Source organism: Equus quagga, chromosome 3 (genome assembly GCF_021613505.1).
Source record: "Equus quagga isolate Etosha38 chromosome 3, UCLA_HA_Equagga_1.0, whole genome shotgun sequence".
NCBI classification, from domain to species: domain Eukaryota; kingdom Metazoa; phylum Chordata; class Mammalia; order Perissodactyla; family Equidae; genus Equus; species Equus quagga.
In genome coordinates, this window is record NC_060269.1 from 90283796 (window position 1) to 90306259 (window position 22464).

At 35.6% G+C, this 22464-nt stretch overlaps 1 protein-coding gene across 16 annotated transcripts in view; it reads left to right on the forward strand.

Moving 5' to 3' along the window:
- The window catches only part of SEC31A (SEC31 homolog A, COPII coat complex component), a 78912-nt gene that overhangs the window by 27583 nt on the left and 28865 nt on the right, over positions 1 to 22464 (forward strand). For 10 of the 16 annotated variants that reach the window (XM_046655671.1, XM_046655673.1, XM_046655674.1 and 7 more), the window contains exons 8-19: positions 128 to 227; positions 1775 to 1936; positions 2120 to 2272; positions 7551 to 7787; positions 8704 to 8778; positions 10490 to 10528; positions 11017 to 11094; positions 14343 to 14418; positions 14838 to 15016; positions 16159 to 16285; positions 17529 to 17674; positions 18928 to 19101. In XM_046655671.1, coding sequence (XP_046511627.1) covers positions 128 to 227; positions 1775 to 1936; positions 2120 to 2272; positions 7551 to 7787; positions 8704 to 8778; positions 10490 to 10528; positions 11017 to 11094; positions 14343 to 14418; positions 14838 to 15016; positions 16159 to 16285; positions 17529 to 17674; positions 18928 to 19101 — 1546 coding nt within the window. The remainder of the gene's footprint in view (positions 1 to 127; positions 228 to 1774; positions 1937 to 2119; positions 2273 to 7550; positions 7788 to 8703; positions 8779 to 10489; positions 10529 to 11016; positions 11095 to 14342; positions 14419 to 14837; positions 15017 to 16158; positions 16286 to 17528; positions 17675 to 18927; positions 19102 to 22464) is intronic. The other 6 variants (XM_046655675.1, XM_046655678.1, XM_046655680.1 and 3 more) reach the window with 1 other exon arrangement.

Consider the following 22464-nt stretch of genomic DNA (forward strand, 5'->3'; position numbering starts at 1 on the left):
CAGCATGGTTTGACAGGCAGTGTATAGGTCTGTGCCCAAGATCCACGCCCTGGGCCGTTGAAGTGAAGTGCACAAACTTAACCATTTGTCTATGGAGCTGGCCTCCATCTCTCCATGTTTTTTACAGGGGAATTTTGGCAATTGCTTGGAGCATGGCAGATCCTGAATTGTTGCTGAGCTGTGGAAAAGATGCTAAGATTCTCTGCTCCAACCCAAATACAGGAGAGGTATGGAGAGGAAATGTTTCTCAAACTTACAGCTGTCGTAATATTTTATCTCTAGCTGAATAAGAAGTTTTCCATATGGATTCTTTAGTGCATTATGATAGTTAAGGATGTGAAAGTAGATAGAGGTGTGTGTGAAATGTTAATCTAGCAGAGATTTTATCAGAAATATTGTGTAATAATAGATACGGAATTGTTTCTGTCTCTTTCAGTATTGGGCAAGAGACAATAGATTTAAATTACAGCTTTTAAACTTTTACCTTTTCTAAATTAAGAAACATTACTGAAAGTGCTTTGCTAGTTACCCCAATGCAATGCTAGTAAAAATAAGAGTATCTTCAATAGATTTTAGTCTATAATATTTAAGTAAAAGCAAGCACATTTGTTACTTGGTTTGTGGCTTAAAGTTTTCAGATGCAGTGATGTCTGTAAGACTACAGAAATGTTAAAGTTAGGGGAGACAATAGAAAAAATTAAAATAATAATAAGTTTTGCCTCATGATATGTAGACCAAATAATAAAAATCTTCCATTTTATGCTGTACCTTCCCAATGAGCTAAAAATTCTTGGAAATTAGTGTTCTAATTTTTCAGTTATGTAATTTGATAAAATGAATTTTTGCACATGATTAGTTGTGTGTGTGCTGGAACTTCGAAGGAATAAAGTTTTAGTGCATGCTGCAGCTGAAAGAAACTGAGTGGATTTTTTATTCAAATGAAGGTTAGGAATAGACAAGTGATTTAAATATCATGAAGCTATGAGTCTTATCAACCAATTTAAGCATCAGAAACAAGCGGGCTAAATACCTTTTCACTTAATTCTGTTTTCTTGTAAAATAAAACATTATTTTAAATGTCACAGGAAGCCAAAGTTAAGCTAACTTGACATATTTCTTAAAGCCCTAAACCTCTGCTTCTATGAGCATCAGTTACCATCACACTAACTTTGAGTTAGCAACAGTTATTACATTGTAAAGGTTTTATATCATCCACTTTTTATATTTTTCCATTTTCTTTTCCTTTTAAAGAAAACCGTGTATGCCAAATTCTTTTCCGGTTCTCTGGTAGTAAGAATGATGTGTATGTGTTTTTTCACTTGATGAAAAGCCAAATTTCTCAGTGAATTCTTCCTTCTCAAGATTATGTTTTAAATTTGATCTCCAAATAACCTAAATATGATTGTTTGGATCTTGGCAGGCGGAAACAGTTGGCAGGACACCATTGACCTTTTAGAGTTTAACAAGTTGATTCTAATAGAGTGTTCTGGTCTTTCACATGTATCCACTGCTACCATTTCAATAAAAACAGAAAAACTTTGGTATTTAAGATGTACTTATTCCAAATGTGGTCAAAATTTTGAGTAGCATTCGTTTTTATCATAACAGGCCATCATAATAGATTTTTCTTACTTTAAAGAAATTCTTAGAATTGTTTTTCCTGGCTAAAGACACTTTGTGAAAGAAAATATTTAATTAAGCTGTACTTGTTGATCATATTAATCAGGTGTTTTGGCTATAACCATTTTCTGATGTTTTTCTGTTTTTGGCTTAGGTGTTATATGAACTTCCCACCAACACTCAGTGGTGCTTTGATATTCAGTGGTGTCCCAGAAATCCTGCTGTCTTATCAGCTGCTTCCTTTGATGGACGTATCAGTGTTTATTCTATCATGGGAGGGAGTGCAGATGGTTTAAGGCAGAAACAGGTTGACAAGGTAATAGGAAGTGTTAAGGTTTTTGATTGTAACATCTGAAAAAAAATCATCTTATTGTGTACTTATTTTGAAAATGACTTTACTGATTAATTGGACATTTGTGATAAAAAGAATTTCTTGGATGACTTGAAAACATGTAATATATTCTTGTATAAGTTACAAATTCTGATGTTTATTTTTTAGCTTTCATCATCTTTTGGAAATCTTGATCCCTTTGGCACAGGACAGCCCCTTCCTCCATTACAAATTCCTCAGCAGACTGCTCAGCATAATATAGTGTTGCCTCTGAAGAAGCCACCCAAGTGGATCCGAAGGCCTGTTGGGGCTTCTTTTTCAGTAGGTGGATTTGTTTTTATGGTCCATAAGCATAAAGGACTTACCATATTAAAGTGTTATTATAGGATCACTCAGATGGAAGAAGATTGAGTTGAGATGTGTTTCTGGGTTTTTCATCAATCGAAATAGTTTCTCAGGAACAATGGGACCTACTCCCTTTTTTTCTTTTATTTTTTGAATTGTGGTAAATATATATAACATAAAATTTACCATTTTAAAATGTACAGTGACATTAAGTACATGCACATTATTGTGCAACCTTCACACCATCCATCTCCTTCACCTTATTAAACTTGTCTTTCTTATCTATCTCACCTTCCTTCATTCTTTGTTTTCTTTGGAGGAGGTCGTATCCTCCTTTCTTCTCTTCTTCCCTTCCTGCTAGCTTTTTTTTAATTGTCAATTTCATTTATTTATTTATTTTGTTATATTTATTTTGGTGAGGAAGAGCAGCTTTGAGCTAACATCTGTTGCCAATCTTCCTCTTTTTGCTTGAGGAAAATTGTTACTGAGCTAACATCTGTGCCAGTTTTCCTCTATTTTGTGTGTGGGACACTGTCATAGTCTGGCTTGATGAGCAATGTGTAAGTCTGCACCTGGGATCTGAACCTGCAAACTGCAGGCTGCTGAAGAGGAGTGCACAAACCTCACCACGCCACTGGGTCAGTCCCAGTTTGTTTTATTTTTTATGGTAAAAAACACGTAACATAAAATTTACCATCTTAACTATTTTTAAGTGTACAGTACAGTATGTTAACTATATGCATATTGTTGTGCAACAGATCTCTAGAACTTTTTCATCTTGCAAAACTGAAACTCTATCCTTATTAAATCACAACTGCCCATTTTCCCCTCCCCTAACCACTGGTCATCACATTCTACTTTCTGTTTCTATGAGTTTGACTACTTTAGATACTTCATATAGGTGGAATCATGCAGTATTTGTCTTTTTGTGTTTGGCTCATTTCACTTAGCATAATGTCCTCCAGGTTCATCCATGTTGTGGTGTATGACAGGATTTCGTTCTTTTAAAAGGCTGACTAATATTCCATTGTATATATATATATCTATATATATATATATAGATATATATATATACACCACATTTTCTTTATCCATTTATTTATCAGTGGACATTTAGGTTGCTTCCACCTCTTGGCTGTTGTGAATAATGCTGCTATGAACATTTGTGTGCAAATATCTCTTCAACATCCTATTTTCAATTCTTTTGGATGCATACCCAGAAGTAGGATTGCTGGATCTATTTTTAATTTTTGAGGAACCTCCATACTGTTTTCCCATAGTGGCTGTACCATTTTACATTCCAATCAACAGAGCATAACGGTTCCAATTTCTCCATATCCTCATTAACTTGTATTATTTACTAATTTTTAGATAGCCATCCTAATGCATATGAGGTAATACCTCATTGTGGTTTTGATTTGCATTTCCCTAATAAATACTGATGTGGAGCATCTTTTCATGTCTCTGTTGGCCATTTGTATGTCATCTTTGGAGAAATGTCTATTCAAGTCCTTTGCCCATTTTTTTAATCAGATTGTTTTTTATTGTTGTTAAGTTGTAGGAATTCTTTATATATTCTGGATATTAACTCCTTATCAGATAAATGATTTGCAAATATTTTCTCCCGTTCTTTAGTTTGCCTTTTTACCCTGTTAATTGTTTCCTTTGCCATGCAGAAACCTCGTTTGTCTGTTTTTACTTTTGTTGCCTTTGCTTTTGGTATCATATCTAAGAAATCATTGCCAAGTTAATGTCCTCAAGCTTCAGTTTTGAAAACTCTGGCCATTCCTATAGACCAGAAAGAAGAAATAAAGTCTTTTCCTAAATATTCTTATTTCACTTCTGTTTTTAAAAATCTTGTATGGAATAGTCCATTTGTCTGATGTTGGGTTACTTTCTTCCTACAAGTACAATAAAACCTCCTTAATAATAATATTAATAGCTAAAATTTATTTCTTTCTTATTATGTGCCAGGCACTGTTCTAAGCATTTTGCATATAGTAACTCATTTAATTCTCACAACTACCTTATAAAATAGCTACCACTGTAACCTCCCATTTTGCAGATGAAGAGCAAATTAAATAGCTTGTCTAATATTAGAGTTATAAAGCTTATAGCTTTTCTACTGGCAGTCTAATCAAATGCCTGCTATACATAATGATAAAGGGAGTCTCTCAGTAATAATGCCTAAAAGTTATGATATTAAACTTGGTATTTTGTTCAACTGCCCCATCCCGTTTTGTATCATCATAACAGAATTTTATACGTCGTAGAATTCTATATCTTCACCTTTCCCAAAACTGAGTGAATCATCTTCAGTGCAATTACTGTTGCATTCTTGCTATCATTTTTCTATTAACTAGGCCCATGTGTTCATTTCTTATGTCCGAGTATTGATCTCTTTATAAATCTCCTGAATTTATTTCTTCCTTTTAAATTGCTATTGCTTTGCCTAATTCTTCTTTTCACACTGAACTGTTAGATGACTGCATGTCCTATTGCTTGTCTTTTCCCCTCCAGTCCATATTACGTATTCTAGATTAGTCTTCCTAAAATAAACCTTTGATGATGTCACTCATAAATCCACTCTGTGGATTAATTAATCTTCTCATCCCTTCTGTCTGGTCTTCTCTACTGTCTGCATTCCTGCCTTTGAATCTTTGCTTTTGTTTGTGACTTTCCACCTTACCTGTTGAATCCTAACTATCCATCTAGTTAGTTCATTCCTTCTTTAAGTAGTTAACATTTATTGCTACAAAATTATATATGTACAAAGTTTAAAAGAAAATCAAACTGTACAAAAAGCTCCTCCCTTACCCCCAAATATAAGCTACTGGAGGACAGAAACTGTCTAGTTCACAGGTATATTTTCAGTGCCTGACAAATAGAAGATGTTCACTATATATCTATCTTTGACATGAAAAGTGAACATCTTTCTCTCGCCGTATTCCCACCTCCACTCACTAGTATTAGAGTATTAGAAAGACAATAAATAACACTCATTTCTTTCCCATGTGAGTTTGGAACCAAATGAGAGAGAGAATCAAAATATCAGCTTTGGTGCAGCCATGAGCTAGATTGGAGGCTATGGTGTAGACGTGCAGCCATATGGACCTTGTAACAAGCTAGAACATAGGCTCCATGAGAACTGGGCCTTAGTCTTTTTCTGTTTGCCTCTATAGCCCCAGTATGTGATTCAATAAACAGTTTTTTAGCTTCACCCCTGTATTAGGCAGCCTTACCAGCCTAGTTACGGGGAGATCTAGGTACTGTAGGACTTTCCTTGAAGGTGTAGGCAACTTATCTACATGTACTATCGCTGTATGCAGGAAGACATACAAAAGGAAGCCCTGAAGAGCTGATGCAAGCATGCTGCATTTCTTCCCTGTAAAACGATGTTGCTCAGTCCTGTCCCAGGGGAGTGCGAAGGACAATGGAAGTGTCCTTCCTCTGCTCTCCCATCTTATAGAGTGCAGTGAAAATTCCCTCTCTGTGGACATGAGGGGTAGAACATCAATGTCCCCTTCAAATATCTTTAGGTTACCATTATCGAAGTTTTAGAATTTTGGTTATTTTTATGATTATCTTTATAAATGTAAATAATTTACCTAAACGTCCATGTCTTGACATATCAACTTTATATAGTATTAATTGAAACTCTTCTCTGCAGTATTAAATTAATGCATTTATACTTTCTTCCAATTTTTTTCTTTCCAAATTTTTGTATTTCTTCCAATTTTTGTAAATTACGTTATTATTTTTACATTGCTAAGATTTTAAAAATATTTTTACTGTGTTCAGTTTGTTTTCCATATTTGTTTTAGTTGATTTAAAAAACTGATGACTAAAAGCATTTACGTTATTATAATTATGTAATATAATATTAATATTAGATAGAACCAAGTAAATGAATAAACCTAATCAACTTATGAAACCCAATTTAGATCTTGTCCCTAGAATTTGGGGAAACCCAGTGGTTTTGGCCTTTTGTGAAGTTCCATATTATGTGTACCTCATTCAGCACTTATATGTGCCTGTTGTATCCAGTTCTGTTTTCCATGTTAAGTTCCTTAAGGATAGTAGTTTGTGTTTTCGTATGTCTTGGTATTTCCTACAATGCCTGACGTTACAAACACTTTGAAAATATTAGTCATTTCATAGGATAAATTTGTATAAAGACCATAATCCTTGTACAGAGTTACTGAGTATAAAGAAGCAAATTTGGTCCTGTGCTTCCTTCTTTACCTACATTTATTTTTTATGAATATAATAATCAGGTATTAGCTATCTACTTGCTACATACAAGGCAGATATGGAGTACTGTAGGAGATACAAGAATAAAGTAGACACAGAGCCTTCCTTGTAGGTGTAAGGGAGGCGCAACTTTGCATCTGCTCTCCTAGGGTTTTCCACTGGGCCTGAGAATTAAATTGACGTAAGACATTAACAGGAGAAAAGCATACAGATTTTCACATGTGCACACACACAGGAGCCCCCATAGGGAGAGGAAGACCCAAACAAATGGCAAAACCTAAGTGTTTATATACTAGGTTGAACAAAGAATGGCAATTGTGGAAAAGTAACTAAAATATGTAGGGAGACTAAAGGGAGATAATTATTTAAGATGGTCTGTTTGTACATAGTTCTCTCGGCATCTCTGGTAATAAGAATGTTTCTCTCCTCCTGGGATAGGGAGACCAGCTCTCACATGGGAGTTTCATCTCCTGCTTTCAGGAAGAAAAGAGGAAGTCACAGTGCCTTTCTTGCTCCTGCTGTTTGTCAAGTAGTCTTTAGCTCAACATAATTCTTATGGCAAATGGCATATTTTGGACTGGCATGTTCTGTCACCCTGTAAAGTTTAGAACCTAGAACAGAAGGTTAGGCAAATACAGATAGCTAATAGATGAGTCAAAAGAGATATAATATACTGAGGGCATCTGGGATGGAAGAGGTGACATTTGCTTGGGCCTTGAGAAGTAGCATCGAGTATGTGGAAATTAGTAAAAACAAGTAGGTGAGAAATAGTGGGGTGCAGTAAATAGTACATTTTATCTAGAAGGTGGGTAGTATGAGGAGGAATGATAATTGAAGGCTGGGGTCATATTGTGGAGTACGGGAGAGTGTATCAGCTGATTTTATCCAAAATGATAGATATTTAGACCACAGTTCTTTCCATTAGCAGATTTACGACAAGCATGGTTTTTGGCCACATCTTTGTGGTTCAGACTGATTTTGTTCATTTGTTCTTTTACAGTTTGGTGGCAAACTGGTCACCTTTGAGAACATCAGGATGCAGTCTCAGCAGGGAGCTGAGCAGCAGCAGCAGCAGCACCACGTGTTCATTAGTCAGGTTGTAACGGAAAAGGAGTTCCTCAGCCGATCGGACCAGCTTCAGCAGGTCGTGCAGTCACAAGGATTTGTCAGTTATTGTCAGAAAAAAATTGATGCTTCTCAGACTGAGTTTGAAAAAAATGTGTGGTCCTTTTTGAAGGTAAGGTTGGTATTAAAACAATTTTATTTCATTCTCTGCAAATTTAACTATTCCTATTATATTCTAAATCTTTCTTCCTATTAAAGAAACAGTTGGAAGAATGTGATTTCAGGAATTCATTATGAAATTAAAGAAACCTTATGAAGAGCACACGACCTAAATTTTTATGTCAGGAGTTCTTCCTTCTCTGCTTTGAAAAGCCTGTTATAAAGTACTTTTTTATAAGTAAAAAAATGATATGATAGATGTATTTAAATGAGAGAGACATAACATTCAGCAGACCTATTTTAAAATTGGAACATAGAGCTTAGTATAATAAACATAAAATATTTAATTTCTGTACTAGATCCAGTGAAGGAAAACGGGAAAAGAGGGAAGAGCTATAGGGGAGAGAGGTTGGAGGAATTTCTCATCCCTTTACTCAGTTCCATTTATGGCAGTAGAATAACAAATGGAATTTTCTGGTTGGTCATTTTGCCTCCATGGGAATGTCTATTTCTTGATACTAAATTTTCCAAAGAAAGGAGATCTCAAATACAATACGGTTGAATTCTAAAATTATGGAATTTATTTTTATATTTTTTAATTAAATAATAATTTGGGGGAAAAGTTTTAAGACATCGAATGTTCCACATAGTGTGAGTTTTGCATTCATATAACCTTTGGACATGAGTTAGTTTGTATTTATAAAAATTATAGTTTAAAAGTAAGCTTTATTCAACTGGGATAATTAATTACTAGTATACTTACTATTAAAAACGATAACTATCCTTTGGATTCTTTTTTTCAGTGAACATTCTAGTTGATATAGTAGACTTTAGATATTTTTAATCATTCTACATGGGCTTTTTTTAATTAATTAAAAGTTAGGCCTTTAAATGCAAGTCTTTGTTTTAAGAATATGTGTTTTTTTAAGGTAAACTTTGAGAATGATTCTCGTGGAAAATACCTTGAACTTCTAGGATACAGAAAAGAAGACCTAGGAAAGAAGGTAAACTTTTGGGAAAGGTAAAAGGCTGTGTTTCTACAAGTAAAACATTTATGTAGCATAGGTGGTTTTTTAATAAAGTTGTACACAGATTATCTCAAATCATTCAGTAAACATTTAATAAGAATTTGTGTTCAGTTGCCAAAGTTTTGAATACATACTATTAAATGTGAAGCTCCACATTATATCTGGATTTAGAAGCTGCCGGGACCACCCTTAATTCAAACTTGATTTAAAGAGCTATGTTAGGGTGAATTGGGCTGGAAAGATGAGAGACTGTGAACCTCAAACACTGGAAATCACACTTCAGTTTTAAGAGGTTCTGTAACTAGTGGCCCTGGGGGACAAGAGAGAGGGCAGCTGTTAGGGATCACTCTGTGTTGACTGCAGCTCAAGTGATGGAAAAGAAGTTCCTATTTCAGGCCATCACGATTGTCCACCCTAGCTGCTTATTCCTTTAGCCTGCAATTCCCAAACTGTGTATTGAGTTGGTCTAGCTAACAAGTAGCTAGTAAATATTTTGGAGCATGGGTGATTTATTGTACTGAACCTGAATAAACAAAAAGTCCAAATGATTTGCTTCATATTTTAACTTAAAAAAAAAAACAAGATTCCCGGGACCAGTCCTGTGGCCAAGTGGTTGAATTTCTGCTCTCCACTTCAGTGGCCCAGGGATTGACCAGTTTGGATCCTGGGCACAGACCTGGCACTGCTCATGGGCCATGTTGAGGCGGTCTCCCACATAGCACAATCAGAGGGACCTGCATCTGGAATATACAACTATGTACTGGGGCGCTTTGGGGAGAAGAACAAAAGAAAACAAGATGGGCAACAGATGTTAGCTCAGGTGCCAATCTTAAAACAAAAAAAAAGGTTCCCTTGTAAAAACAGGAAGTCAGATTTCAGTTTTATAGTTTTCTTCTCAGAGAGAGACTTGATTATTATTCCACAATGTTGACACGAACAGAAGTGAGAACACTGACTTTGGAAACCTTGAAGGAAATAGATTCTTTGACAGTGTAATTTGTATTAGCCATTTGTCATTCTTTGAAAGTGACTAGTTTTCTGTAAAGCATTGCATGGTTGCCGCATGCATACTGCAGGCTGGATACAGTGCACTGTAGGCAATGCCCAGCACACTGGAGATGAGTACTGTTCTGGTGCCACACAGAACCGGGGTCACAGCACAGCCCCACTGCTTACTAGCTTTGTGTCTTTGCTTACTCCTTTAGATTTTTGCATATTTAACTTTATTGTTAGTCTGGACTTGATGCTGTAAGTTTTTTAGATTTGCAAGAGATTAATATGAAAGTTTACTGCATACCTGATAGCAAAAAATGAGGAAATAGAATCTGATTGTCAAAGTACTTCTAATAGCAGTTCTTTCCATAGTGAATACCCGAAGAAATATTTTATTAAGTTAACTATAGTTATCTTATTTAAAACAAAGTAGGAGAAAACATGCTTGTTTTGAGGTTAGTTTTGTGATTGAATAGCAGAGTGAGATGACATGTGAGCAATAGAACTCCACGTGATTGAAACTAGAACCACTGAGAATCAGTTCTACGCAAGTTTTATTCTTTTTTTAAATATACTATCCCTGATCTGAACTTCTGTGGTGTTTTCCCAATGAAAATGGAGTAAGAGGTGAACATTTGCTACATGCATTGAAATAGAATTCCATTTAGTAGGTGAGTTGTTATTTTTATTTCAGATTGCTTTGGCCTTGAACAAAGTGGATGGAACCGATGTGGTAAGAGAGCCTTTAAAAATAGCTACCTTCTAAAATTTTGGTTTAGATCATAACAAAGAAGGAAATGTAACTTAAGAATTTATCTGTTTTATAGCTTTATCATATAACAATAAATGCTGATTGTAGATATTTTAATAAATGAAGAATTCTCATTTTAAAATAGTGTCAGTTTAGTTAGTAAAGCATTCCTTTCTCTTGATGGTATTTGAATTTTTGCAAAGAGAGAAAGACAAAATCAACGACTGCTCAGATACTTAAGATCTTTGTTGCTGAGGAACGTTTGGTAGGGAAGAAAGGGACGGTCTTAGCAGTGGTGGCTCTTTGCTTGTCCTCTAATGGGGTTTCTCAAATAAATTCACTTAGTGTTGCTTCTTATCATTAAACGAGCTCTGAATGTTGTTGGTTGGGTCTTTTGTCTTCCTTGTTCGCTAATAACCCTTTAGTGCTACATTCTTCAACCTTCTCTGTAATTGTTTTGTGTACCAAAGGCTCTTAAAGACTCTGACCAACTAGCACAGAGTGATGGGGAGGAGAGCCCTGCTGCTGAAGAGCAGCTCTTGGGAGAGGTATTTATTTTTTCATTTTTAATTATATTAGAAAAATATGTGATATTTATCTATCTCACGTTGAAATATGGAAAATTTTCTTGACTACTTGTTCCAAAGTAAAGCTGGAGTATATTGTTTTCTTAGAGATGTTTAGGGTAAGAGTCTATTTACTAGTTTGACGGAAGTATCATCTCTGAAATCTTTAGTTCGCTGACCTACTTCTGGATTATATGGTTTAAAATTAACAGTTGAGGGACTGGCCCTGTGGCCAAGTAGTTAAGTTCACGTGCTCTGCTTCGGCAGCCCAGGATTTCACTGGTTCGGATCCTGGGTGTGGACCTAGCACCGCTCATCAGACCTTGCTGAGGCTGCATCCCACATGGCACAACCAGAAGGACCTACAACTAGAATATACAACTATGTACTGGGGGGCTTGGGGAGAAGAAAAAGAAGAAACAAAAGATTGGCAACAGATGTTAGCTCATATGCCAATCTTTAAAAACAAAAAAAAATTAACATTTGATTTGAGATTAGTCAGATGGATATCAGGATGTCAAACTGGAAAGAGATTTTATTCAGAAATCCACCTTGCATTGCATGTAAAGTTAATGTTTTTCTTGGCACGTTAATGTGTAGGGCCCATTATCAGTAGCATAGGCTTCTGAATTCGTCTTGAATTTTGATTACAAGTAAAGAATATTTCACTAAATAAACTGATTGTAATGATTTACTATAAACATGTCCTGAGTTGTAGTTGACAATTTTTGTAAATACTTAAAAAGAGTCCTTGGGGGCTGGCCCCGTGGCCGAGTGGTTAAGTTCACGCGCTCCGCTGCAGGCGGCCCAGTGTTTCGTTGGTTCGAATCCTGGGCGCGGACATGGCACTGCTCGTCAGACCACGCTGAGGCAGCGTCCCACATGCCACAACTAGAAGAACCCACAACAAAGAATATACAACTATGTACCGGGGGACTTTGGGGAGAAAAAGGAAATAATAAAATCTTTAAAAAAAAAAAAAAAAAAGAGTCCTTGAACACAGAGTTGTATCATTAATTTTTTTCCTTTTAATTTTCTGGGGTTTTTTAACCACTAACAATTCTGTAATTTACTTTTCTTGCTTTCTGATTATATTTCATCTTGGAAAATTAATCGAGTTCTTATTTCTCATCTCATCTTTGACTTTTTCATTGTTCATTGTGATATGGGGATATCCTAACTATGAAATGTTTCTTACGATCATCAGTAAATTTGGACTAGCCCTGGTGATCTAGTGGTTAAGATTTGACGCTCTCCCTGGCCCAGCCCAGGTTTGTTTCTCCATCAGGGAACCACAACCACAACCATCTGTCAGTTGTCATACTATGATGGCTGCATGTTGCTGTGATGCTGAAAGCTATGCCACTGGTATTTCAAATACCAGTAGGGTCACCCATGGTAGACAGCTTTCAGCAGAGCTTCCAGACTAAGACAGACTAGGAAGATGGACCTGGCCATCCCACCTTGTGAACAGCAGTGGAGCCTTATCTGATAGAGTGCCAGAAGGTGAGAGGATGGCGCAAAAAGAAAAGACTAGGAAGCGTTCTCCTCTGCTGTACACAGGATTGGTAGGAGTTGGAATTGACTTGTTGGCACTTATAACAAAAATTTAGACTATTAGAAGATGATTGTAAGAAACATTTTCCTTAAAAGCGGGTCTTCAAGCATTTACTTAACCTGAGAATAAAGGATATGGGTAAAATCTTACTAAAGATTTGAACTAATTTTGGGAATCCCTAGACAGAACTGTAGGATACGTTAAAAAATGTACTTCCATTTATGTACAAATAGGTTAGCTATGTATTATCAATAGAGGACCATTTGGAAATATACTCGTGAATTAATAGGTAAGAATAATATGTATTTAACAAAACAGTAGTTATCAATGTATGTACTTTCAGAGTATTTGAAAAAATTTTGTTTAAGGAGGTAAAATCTTCCCCTTTATCTTGATGATGCTATTTGTTTATCAAACATAGTAGCTTACACATTGAAGATACTCAACACATAATAAATGGTCCATTTTTTTACCTTATGTATATTTCAAGTGTCTGTAAATAGAGGTTTATTAACTATTTTTAGAGAGCAAACTTGAAAAATTGTGAGTTAAAAGAAAAGGTTTTTTTAAAGTTTGTTATTAGTAAATATAGTCAGATCAGTGTCTGATTTATTCCTTAATGTGAATAGCTTAAGTTCTAAAATTTTTTTGTTTTTAAATTCTAAAATGCTTCTCTTTAATTGAGGAAATAATTAAGGTTATATTTACTCTCCTGTAGTAGTCTATATTAACTAGTTAAGCATTGTTTACAGATGATGCTCTGCACTGCTCTGCACTAAAAGCCCAATCCAAAAATGACCCTGGCTCTGAATGTGAGGCGCTGACTTTCAGACGTGTAGGTCACACAATTGTGGAAGATAGGTGTTTTATCTCATGCAAGACAGCTATGTTTTTCTTTAAAAATTTCTTTGTAATCTCTTTGATATATTTTTGTTTCTTTTGAATTTTTATGCATAGAAAACATTTAAAGTGTTTGCCAGCAATATGCCTCCATTATATTTCTTTTCTTCTAAAGAAAGAAAATACTGAATTTGTTTTCACTCAGTCTTACAAGTTGTCTCAGAAACTTGTCGCAAAACTATTTGTTTTTAACAAACTAACTTCCTGTTCCAGGTATGACTAATTTAAGAGAATACAAAATCTCTAATTGAATTTGAGTATATTCATAAACAGTCTGTTTGTGTTGCATTTATATAAGAACACCAAGTGATTTTTTTTCCACAACTAATTCAATTAAAACAAAAAGACCCTGTCACTAAACCTAGTGGACAGAAGCTTTTAAATGTGTGAAAACAAGGTTGTTTTAAAATCTAAATATAGTATAATTAAAAACATGTATACTCTGCATGTTTCGAGCTACTTTTTGATGAGATATTTAAGAAAACAAGGATTCTTCAGCTTCAGTAACTTCTGAGCTACCAATAATAGATAGGCACACTTAAGTTTGTTTAACGTTATTTCTCATGACCTTGGATTTTATATGTGATTGTATAGCGGGAGTTAATACTTAGGGAAGTCGTAGATCTTCATGTAAACTTGGATCTGAGAACTTTCTGGGATAACTTGGCATGTCATCTAGTCAATAGGTGAATAATCGTATATAAATTTTTTTGCCACTAAATTGTTTCACAGTTTCATTCTGGGTAAATTGCTACCCTTTCCATCTCTTTAGCATATTAAAGAGGAAAAACAGGAATCTGAATTTTTACCCTCAGCTGGGAAAACATTTAACATCTCCATCAGTGGGGGTAAGTACCTGTTGGTTTGATTTCTATTTTTTTTTAACCATTTGAAAGTAAATAGTCCCTAAGTTTAAGTTAGAAGTGTTTTGTCACAGGTGGTAGAGAGTTGAAAAGAAGAACTCAGTTATCATTTAGTATATGTAATCAGTGCCTTGGAAATGGTAGTATGTTCTGACGCCTGTGTGATAGAAACTGTATAATGATCTTTATTATTCCAGTTTAAGCAATCTGGAAAATGTGTTGTTTTACCTGATTTTACTTACATGCATCTCAGTATACTTCCTTAGATCTCAACAGCTTGTGTGAGAAATTAGTGCCCCAGTAATATTCATAAATTAGTATTGAGTTCTCCATTGATAGGTATGGTATTTTTTCTTGTAACAAAAAATTTTGTTTAACTTGAATGTATTATTTATTTATTGCAGATATTGATGGTTTAATTACTCAGGCTTTGCTGACGGGTAACTTTGAGAGTGCTGTTGACCTTTGTTTACATGATAACCGCATGGCTGATGCCATTATATTGGCCATAGCAGGTGGACAAGAACTCTTGGCTCAAACCCAGAAAAAATATTTTGCAAAATCCCAAAGCAAAATTACCAGGGTATGTTATAAAAATAGATAAACAATGACATTTATCTGATTATAAGAGCAATACACTATTATTATTGATAATTGAAATGCAGGAAATAGTAAAGAACAAAAAAACCTACCTATAATTTCTTGACCCAGAAATAGTTATTGTTAATAGTTTGGCATGATTATTCCAATTTTTATTGCATGTATAATTTTTAAAATGTAAAAAACTTTTCATATTTTTATCGTATAAAAGTTATCATGTGGAAAATTTTAAAGATAAAAATTTTAACACCCCCTAATTCTTCCATCAGATTGGTACATATCTTTTTTTACCTCTTTCTATTATGTATTGGTAGAATTTTTAAAACAGAATCAGGTTCATATATGTATATATACGTGCTGTTTTGTTTATAGATATTGTCACTTACATTGTGAACATTTTCCCTTAGCATTAAAGATTCTTACAAACATTTTTAATTGCTATATAATAGTCTATAGTAAAGGTACATTATTTCCCTTATTTGGGGGTGTTCCAGTAGTTTCGAATATTTTCCTAATGTAGATAAGATGGTGACCAACATTCTTGTTGTGCCTAAAGATTTATACAGATTTCTGATTGTCTGGTGAGGCTGTAGGCCTAGGAAAGGAGAGTTGTCCCAGTGTCAGGCCCATCAGCACTGGTGGTTGTCTCCCCAGCCTTCCTTGTGTTACTCCCTCCTCTGCTCGCTTTAAGCCACAGCGGCTGGCTTTCAGTTCCTCACACAATCCCTGTGCCTTTCTCCCTTGTGACTTTGCACCCAGTGTTCCCTTGGCCTGTGATGTTTTTTCTTCTCGATGAAGTTAATTCTGACTTTATATCTCAAATGTCTGTATGCTCAGAAAGTTTTCTTGATCCATCAGACCAGGTCATATCTTCCTGTTAAATGTTTTGATAGCACCCTATACTTCTCAGCATTTTATAACTATCTGCGATTTTTTTTTTTTTTGAGGAAACATAACACCATCTTTTATTTCAGTTGGTTCAAGGATATACTTCACTTTGCTGCCGCCTTATTCTGCATGAAGTACTGTGAATAGTAGTTTTAAAAGATATTATTGATTAGCCAGAGTTAATTTTTATTAGCATACCAAAGGCTTTTAATTCTCCCTTTGTTTTCCTTTCCCAAGCTAATTACTGCAGTGGTGATGAAGAACTGGAGAGAGATTGTTGAGTCTTGTGACCTTAGAAATTGGAGAGAGGCTTTAGCTGCAGTCTTGACTTATGCTAAACCAGATGAGTTTTCAGCCCTTTGTGGTAAGAAAATGAACTTTATGTTTATATTATGTATATGGCATGGTATATTGTAAATAAAATTAGATGAATTTTATTAGAAATTTTTGTAAACCTACTAATCACAAATATGAAAAAGTTCTCATTTGAATGCTTTTCTTGGAATTATTAACTTCATTACTTCTCCATGCCTAGTCATTTTTTTTTTTAATGAAGTTTCTTTTTTTTTATTTTTATTTTTTGGTGGGGAACATTGGCCCTGGGCTAACATCTGTTGCCACTGTTCCTCCTTTTTAACTTTTTTCCTCCCCAAAGCCCCAGTACATAGTTTTATATCCTAGTTGTAAGTCATTCTAGTTCTTCTATGTGGGACGCCACCACAGCATGGCTTGATGAGTGGTGCTAGGTCCACGCCCAGGATCCGAACCTGCAAACCCTGGGCCGCCTAAGCAGAGCACATGAACTTAACCACTCAGCCATGGGGCCAGCCCCTCATTATTATTAATAATACTGTTTAATGATTTTAGTTTCAGACAGACCAGACATGGGATCTTGCCTCTAGGAGTTACTAGCTGTATGACCTAGGAAAAATTACTTTCTAATCCTTAGTCTATTCATATGTAAAAGAGCTCATAAGCAGCTCTCACTTAATAAATCTTAGCTTGATAAAATTAATAATTATAACATTTGAGTAGAAATTACCATTAAAGACCGTGACTAAACTAGTGGCTAAGGAATAATATTCATCATTTGCAAAACAGAAGCTTCAGGCTGCTAGTATAAGAACAAACAACTGTGTGCTACTTTGAGAGTATTATGAGAATTCAAAAATTATAAGATACTAACTTTATTGTCATATAATTTATAGCAGTCCTAGCTACTATTCATGTTTATTTTAGATGTGCCATATTTTAGACCACTGCTTACAAAAGTATCTGATGTGATGAAATGGAGTTAAATGTTCATTAGGATTTTTCTGTTCAAATATTATTCCCATTTACTATTTTTTCTAATATGAGTAATGGGAGTCCATTCTATAGCTAGGTATAGAATCTTGTGAAATCATTTGTTATGTACAATTTGTCACAACTCTTCCATTCAACAAATAAATATTTAGTGAGCATTTACTTGACAGGGTGATTTTGTCTCTTCCTGCTACTCATTGGTTGTGAAGTTGATACTTCTGAAAATATTATTGGGCTGCTCATGACCTCGTATACAGATTGCCTTGGGTGTAATCTTATTTCTTTTTCCTCTTGATCTGTAGATCTTTTGGGAACCAGGCTTGAAAGTGAAGGTGATAGCCTCCTGCAAACGCAGGCCTGTCTCTGCTATATCTGTGCAGGGAATGTTGAGAAACTAGTTGCATGTTGGACTAAAGCTCAAGATGGAAGCAACCCTTTGTCCCTTCAGGTAATATCTTTGAAATGAAAGGTGCTTCCCTTTTAGTGTTGTCTTTCACCCCTCTTATATTCTAGGAATTGATTTATTCCAGAAGTTCATCGCTTTTTTCCTACTTATTTATGCATTAGAAGTTTTTGTGCTGGGTAATTATGCATATTTATTGCTATATTTGAGGGGACAGAGTTTGAGATAATGGGACCGTAAAATGGGGTTGCAACTGTTTGTGAGATCATGGTTGTGATTTGGTAGTTTATTGGGGCAGTAGGTGGAAAGAGCATGAAAACAGCCCTCAGGTTTACTCTTTTTCCTCATGCTCCCCTCTCTGCCTCTGCTGACCCTGTCTGCCTTAGGCAAAGAAAGAAGCAATGTGGGGTAAGGAGTGGGGGGCACCCCAGTGCCAATGGAGAATCTTCATGGTTAAGGGAAAATGAAAGTAAGGGGTAAATGGAATCCCATGTAGCACCTGTACACGGACAAGAGGGGAAGTAAAAGATGTGGGGACTACTCTCGGGCACTGAGTAAATGTATATTAAGATTTTTTTCTAAGCATTTAATCAGTAGAGTCTCATGATGTTTCAGTCTAATATTTATCTCTGGAAAGAAATTTTGTCAGTAGGGTGGTTGTTTTAAAGATCACTCTATTAAAACTGAAAATCTGGTAGGAAATCAAGGTTTTCCTTCTAAGTGTTTCTAAGAAAAAATACACTTGTTTCTCACTTCTGGACTTGTGTACCTATGAAGGGCAAGATATTCTTGTGCTTTATACCTGAAGCATAGCTCCCCATTTTTGAAAGAATTGGTCTTGAAGAACAACATGAGAAACTTTAGATTGAAATGGTGAGCCCATTTCGATGTCACCTTGTAGTAGTAATATTTTTATAGTACGTATAGATAGTATGATGTTGATGTTTTACTCATGGTTCCAGCAGCTATGCTGGAACCCAGTTTCTGCCTTTGCACATCTGCCTATCACTTTCACTTTGGATATTTGCCTATTTGAGTTCACAAGACAAGCAAGCATCTGGCAGTTTAACGACGTTTAGGAGAAGGTGGTAACCTTTGCCCTATCCATGAGTACTTCTTACTTTTTCAGTTCCCTAAGTGGTGGTCAACTATTGCAGACCTTTCTAAGAGAGATGGTAATAGGTACTGTACTTTTCGTAGGTTTTGGAAATCTTAGTAACTCAGTATCTTTTCCAGCTTCCTCTCATACACATCTTGGTATCTTTGTTTCTCTTTCACTCCTTCTTTTTCTCACTTAGGATCTGATTGAGAAAGTTGTCATCCTGCGAAAAGCTGTACAACTCACCCAAGCCATGGACACTAATACTGTAGGAGTTCTCTTGGCTGAGAAGATGAGTCAGTACGCCAATTTGTTGGCAGCCCAGGGCAGTATTGCTGCAGCCTTGGCTTTTCTTCCAGAAAACACCAACCAGGTAATTAAAATTGACCATTTTTCATCTTTTAATGTCTGAGTAAGGTGAGTCCAGCAGATAGTACTCAATATTAAACATAAGCATACTAGTAGGTGGAATGTTTTGGAGCAGTTGAATTTCTATTACCTAAGTCTAGGTGAATGTTATTGACGATTCTTCAAGGATCGTTTACCCAGGCTGTGTCAGAGAGACAGGATGCTCTTGTAGTGTGATAGATCCCCTTGTACTGAGGGGCATAGTATTTGAGGAAAATAAATGGGAAAAGAACCAACTTTTTGTTTCTTAATCCGAATGCTGATTCTGTGTATAGGGTTCTTTGTAGGAATCTTCTATGTTGAAAAGCTATAAATGTTGATACTTACTTGAACAAATGGGGTTCTAATTTTAAAATTCCCTGACAAGTGCCACCCCAGATATTAGCAAAGAACTTCATTCTATATGCCATTTCAGTCTGATACCATCTGTGGGTGAGTATATATTAATTTTTTATTTGAGTTCGTAATAGTTTACATCATTGTAAAATTTCAGTTGTACATTACTTCATGCCTGTCACTACATAGGTGCTCGTCTTCACCCCCGGTGCCCACCTCCCCCCTTCCCCTGGTAACCACTGAACTGTTTTCTTTGTCCATGTGTTTGTTTATATTCCACAAATGAGTGAAATTATCTGGTGTTTGTCTTTCTCAGGCTGGCTTATTTCACTTAGCATAATTCCCTCCAGGACCTTCCATGTTGTTGCAAATGGGATGATTTTGTCTGTCTTTTTTTCTGGCTAGGTAGTATTCATTGTATATATATTCACCACATCTTCTTTATCCAATCATCAGTCAATGGACACTTGGATAGTTTCCATGTCTTGGCTATTGTGAATAGTGCTGCAGTGAACATAGGAGTACATATATTACTTTGGATTGTTGATTTCAAGTCATTTGGGTAGATAGCCAGTAGTGGGATAGCTGGGTCATATGGTGGTTCTATTTTTAGTTTTTTGAGGAATCTCCATACTGTTTTCCGTAGTGGCTGCACCAGTTTGCATTCCCACCAGCAGTGTATGAGGGTTCCCTTTTCTCCACAACCTCTCCAACATTTCTTATTTTTAGTCTTAGTGATTATAGCCATTTTAACAGGCATAAGGTGGTATCTTAGTGTACTTTTGATTTGCATTTCCCTGATGATTAGTGATGTTGAACATCTTTTCATGTGTTTATTGGCCATCTGTATATCTTCTTTGGAAAAATGTCTGTTCATATCCTGTGCCCATTTTTAGATTGGGCTATTTGTTTTTTTGTTGTTCAGTTGTGTGAGTTCCTTGTATATTATGGAGATTAACCCCCTTATCAGATACATGATTTGCAAATATTTTTTCCCAATTGATGGGTTCTCTCTTGGTTTTGATCCTAGTTTCTTTTGCCTTGCAGAAGCTCTTTAGTCTGATGAAGTCCCACGTGTTTATTTTTTCTTTTGTTTCCCTTGTCTGAGAAGACGTGGTATTCAAAAAGATCCTTTTAAGTTCAGTATCAGAGTGTACTATCTGTGTTATCTTCCAGGAGTTTTATAATTTCAGGACTTATCTTCAAGTCTTTGATACATTTTAATTTTATTTTTGTGTATGGCGTGAGATAATGGTCTACTTTCATTCTTTTGCATGTGGCTGTTCAGTTTTCCCAACACCATTTATTGAAGAAACTGTCTTTTTTCCATTGTATGTTCTTGACACCTTTGTTGAAAGTTAGCTGTCTGTAGATGTGCAGTTTTATTTCTGGGCTTTCATTTCTGTTCCACAGATCTGTGTGTCTCTTTTTGTACCAGTACCATGCTGTTTTGATCACTATGGCTTTGTAGTACGTTTTGAAATCAGGGATTGTGGTCGCTCCAGCTTTGTTCTTTTTTCTCAGTATTGCTTTAGCAATTTGGGGTATTTGGTTGCCCCATATGAATTTTAGGATTCTTTGTTCTATTTTCATGAAGAATGTCATTGGGATTCTGATTGGGATTGCATTGAATCTGTAGATTGCTTTAGGTAGTATGGACATTTTAACTATGTTTATCCTTCAAATCCATGTGCATGGAATCTCTTTCCATCTCTTTATGTCATTATCTATTTCTTTCAATAATGTCTTATAGTTTTCATTGTATAAGTCCTTCACCTCCTTAGTTAAATTTATTCCTAGATACTTTATTCTTTTTGTTGTGGTTGTAAATGGAATTGTGTTCTTGAGTTCTCTTTCTGTAAGTTCGTTATTAGAGTAGAGAAATGCAACTGATTTTTGTACGTTGATTTTGTACCCTGCCACTTTGCTGTAGTTATTAATTATTTCTAATAGTTTTCCAATGGATCCTTTAGGGTTCTCTCTATATAAGATCATGTTGTCTGCAAACAGTGAGAGTTTCACTTCTTCACTCTCTATTTGGATTCCTTTTATTCCTTTCTCTTGACTAATTGTTCTGGTCCAAATCTCCAGTACTATGTTGAATGAGTGGTGATAGTGGGCATCCTTGTCTTGTTCCTGTTCTCAGAGGGATGGTGTTCAGTTTTTGCCCATTGAGTATGATGTTGGCTGTGGGTTTGTCATATATGGCCTTTATTATATTAAGGTAATTTCCTTCTATCCCCATTTTGTTAAGAGTTTTTATCATAAATGGCTGTTGGATCTTGTCAAATGCTTTCTCTGCATCTGTTGAGATGATCATATTGTTTTTATTCCTCATTTTGTTAATGTTGTGTATCACATTGATTGATTTGCAGATGCTCAACCATCCCTGTGTCCCTGGTATAAATCCCACTTGATCATGATGTATGCTCTTTTTGATATATTGCTGTATTTGGGTTGCCAATAGGATTTTTGCATCTATGTTCATCAGTGATATTGGCCTGTAGTTCTCCTTTTTTGTATTGTCCTTGTCAGACTTTGGTATCAGAGTGAGGTTGGCCTCATAGAATGTGTTAGGAAGTGTTCCATCTTCCGTAACTTTTTTGGAATAGCTTGAGAAGGATAGGTATTAAATTATTAAATAGGTATTAAATCCTCTCTGAAAGTTTGGTAGAATTCCCAAGGGAAGCCATCTGGTCCTGGGCTTTCATCCTTTGGGATGTTTTTGACTACTGTTTCAATCTCTTCACTTGTGATTGATCTATTCAGATTCTCTGTTTCTTCTTGATTCAGCTTTGGGAGGTTGTAAGAGTCGAAGAATTTAGCCATTTCCTCTAGATTGTCCATTTTGTTGGCATATATAGTTTTTCATAGTATTCTTTTATAATCCATTGTATTTCTGTGGTACCCATTGTTATTTCTCCTCTTTCATTTCTAATTTATTTATCTGAGCTTGCTCTCTTTTTTGCTTTGTAAGTCTGGCTAGGGGTTT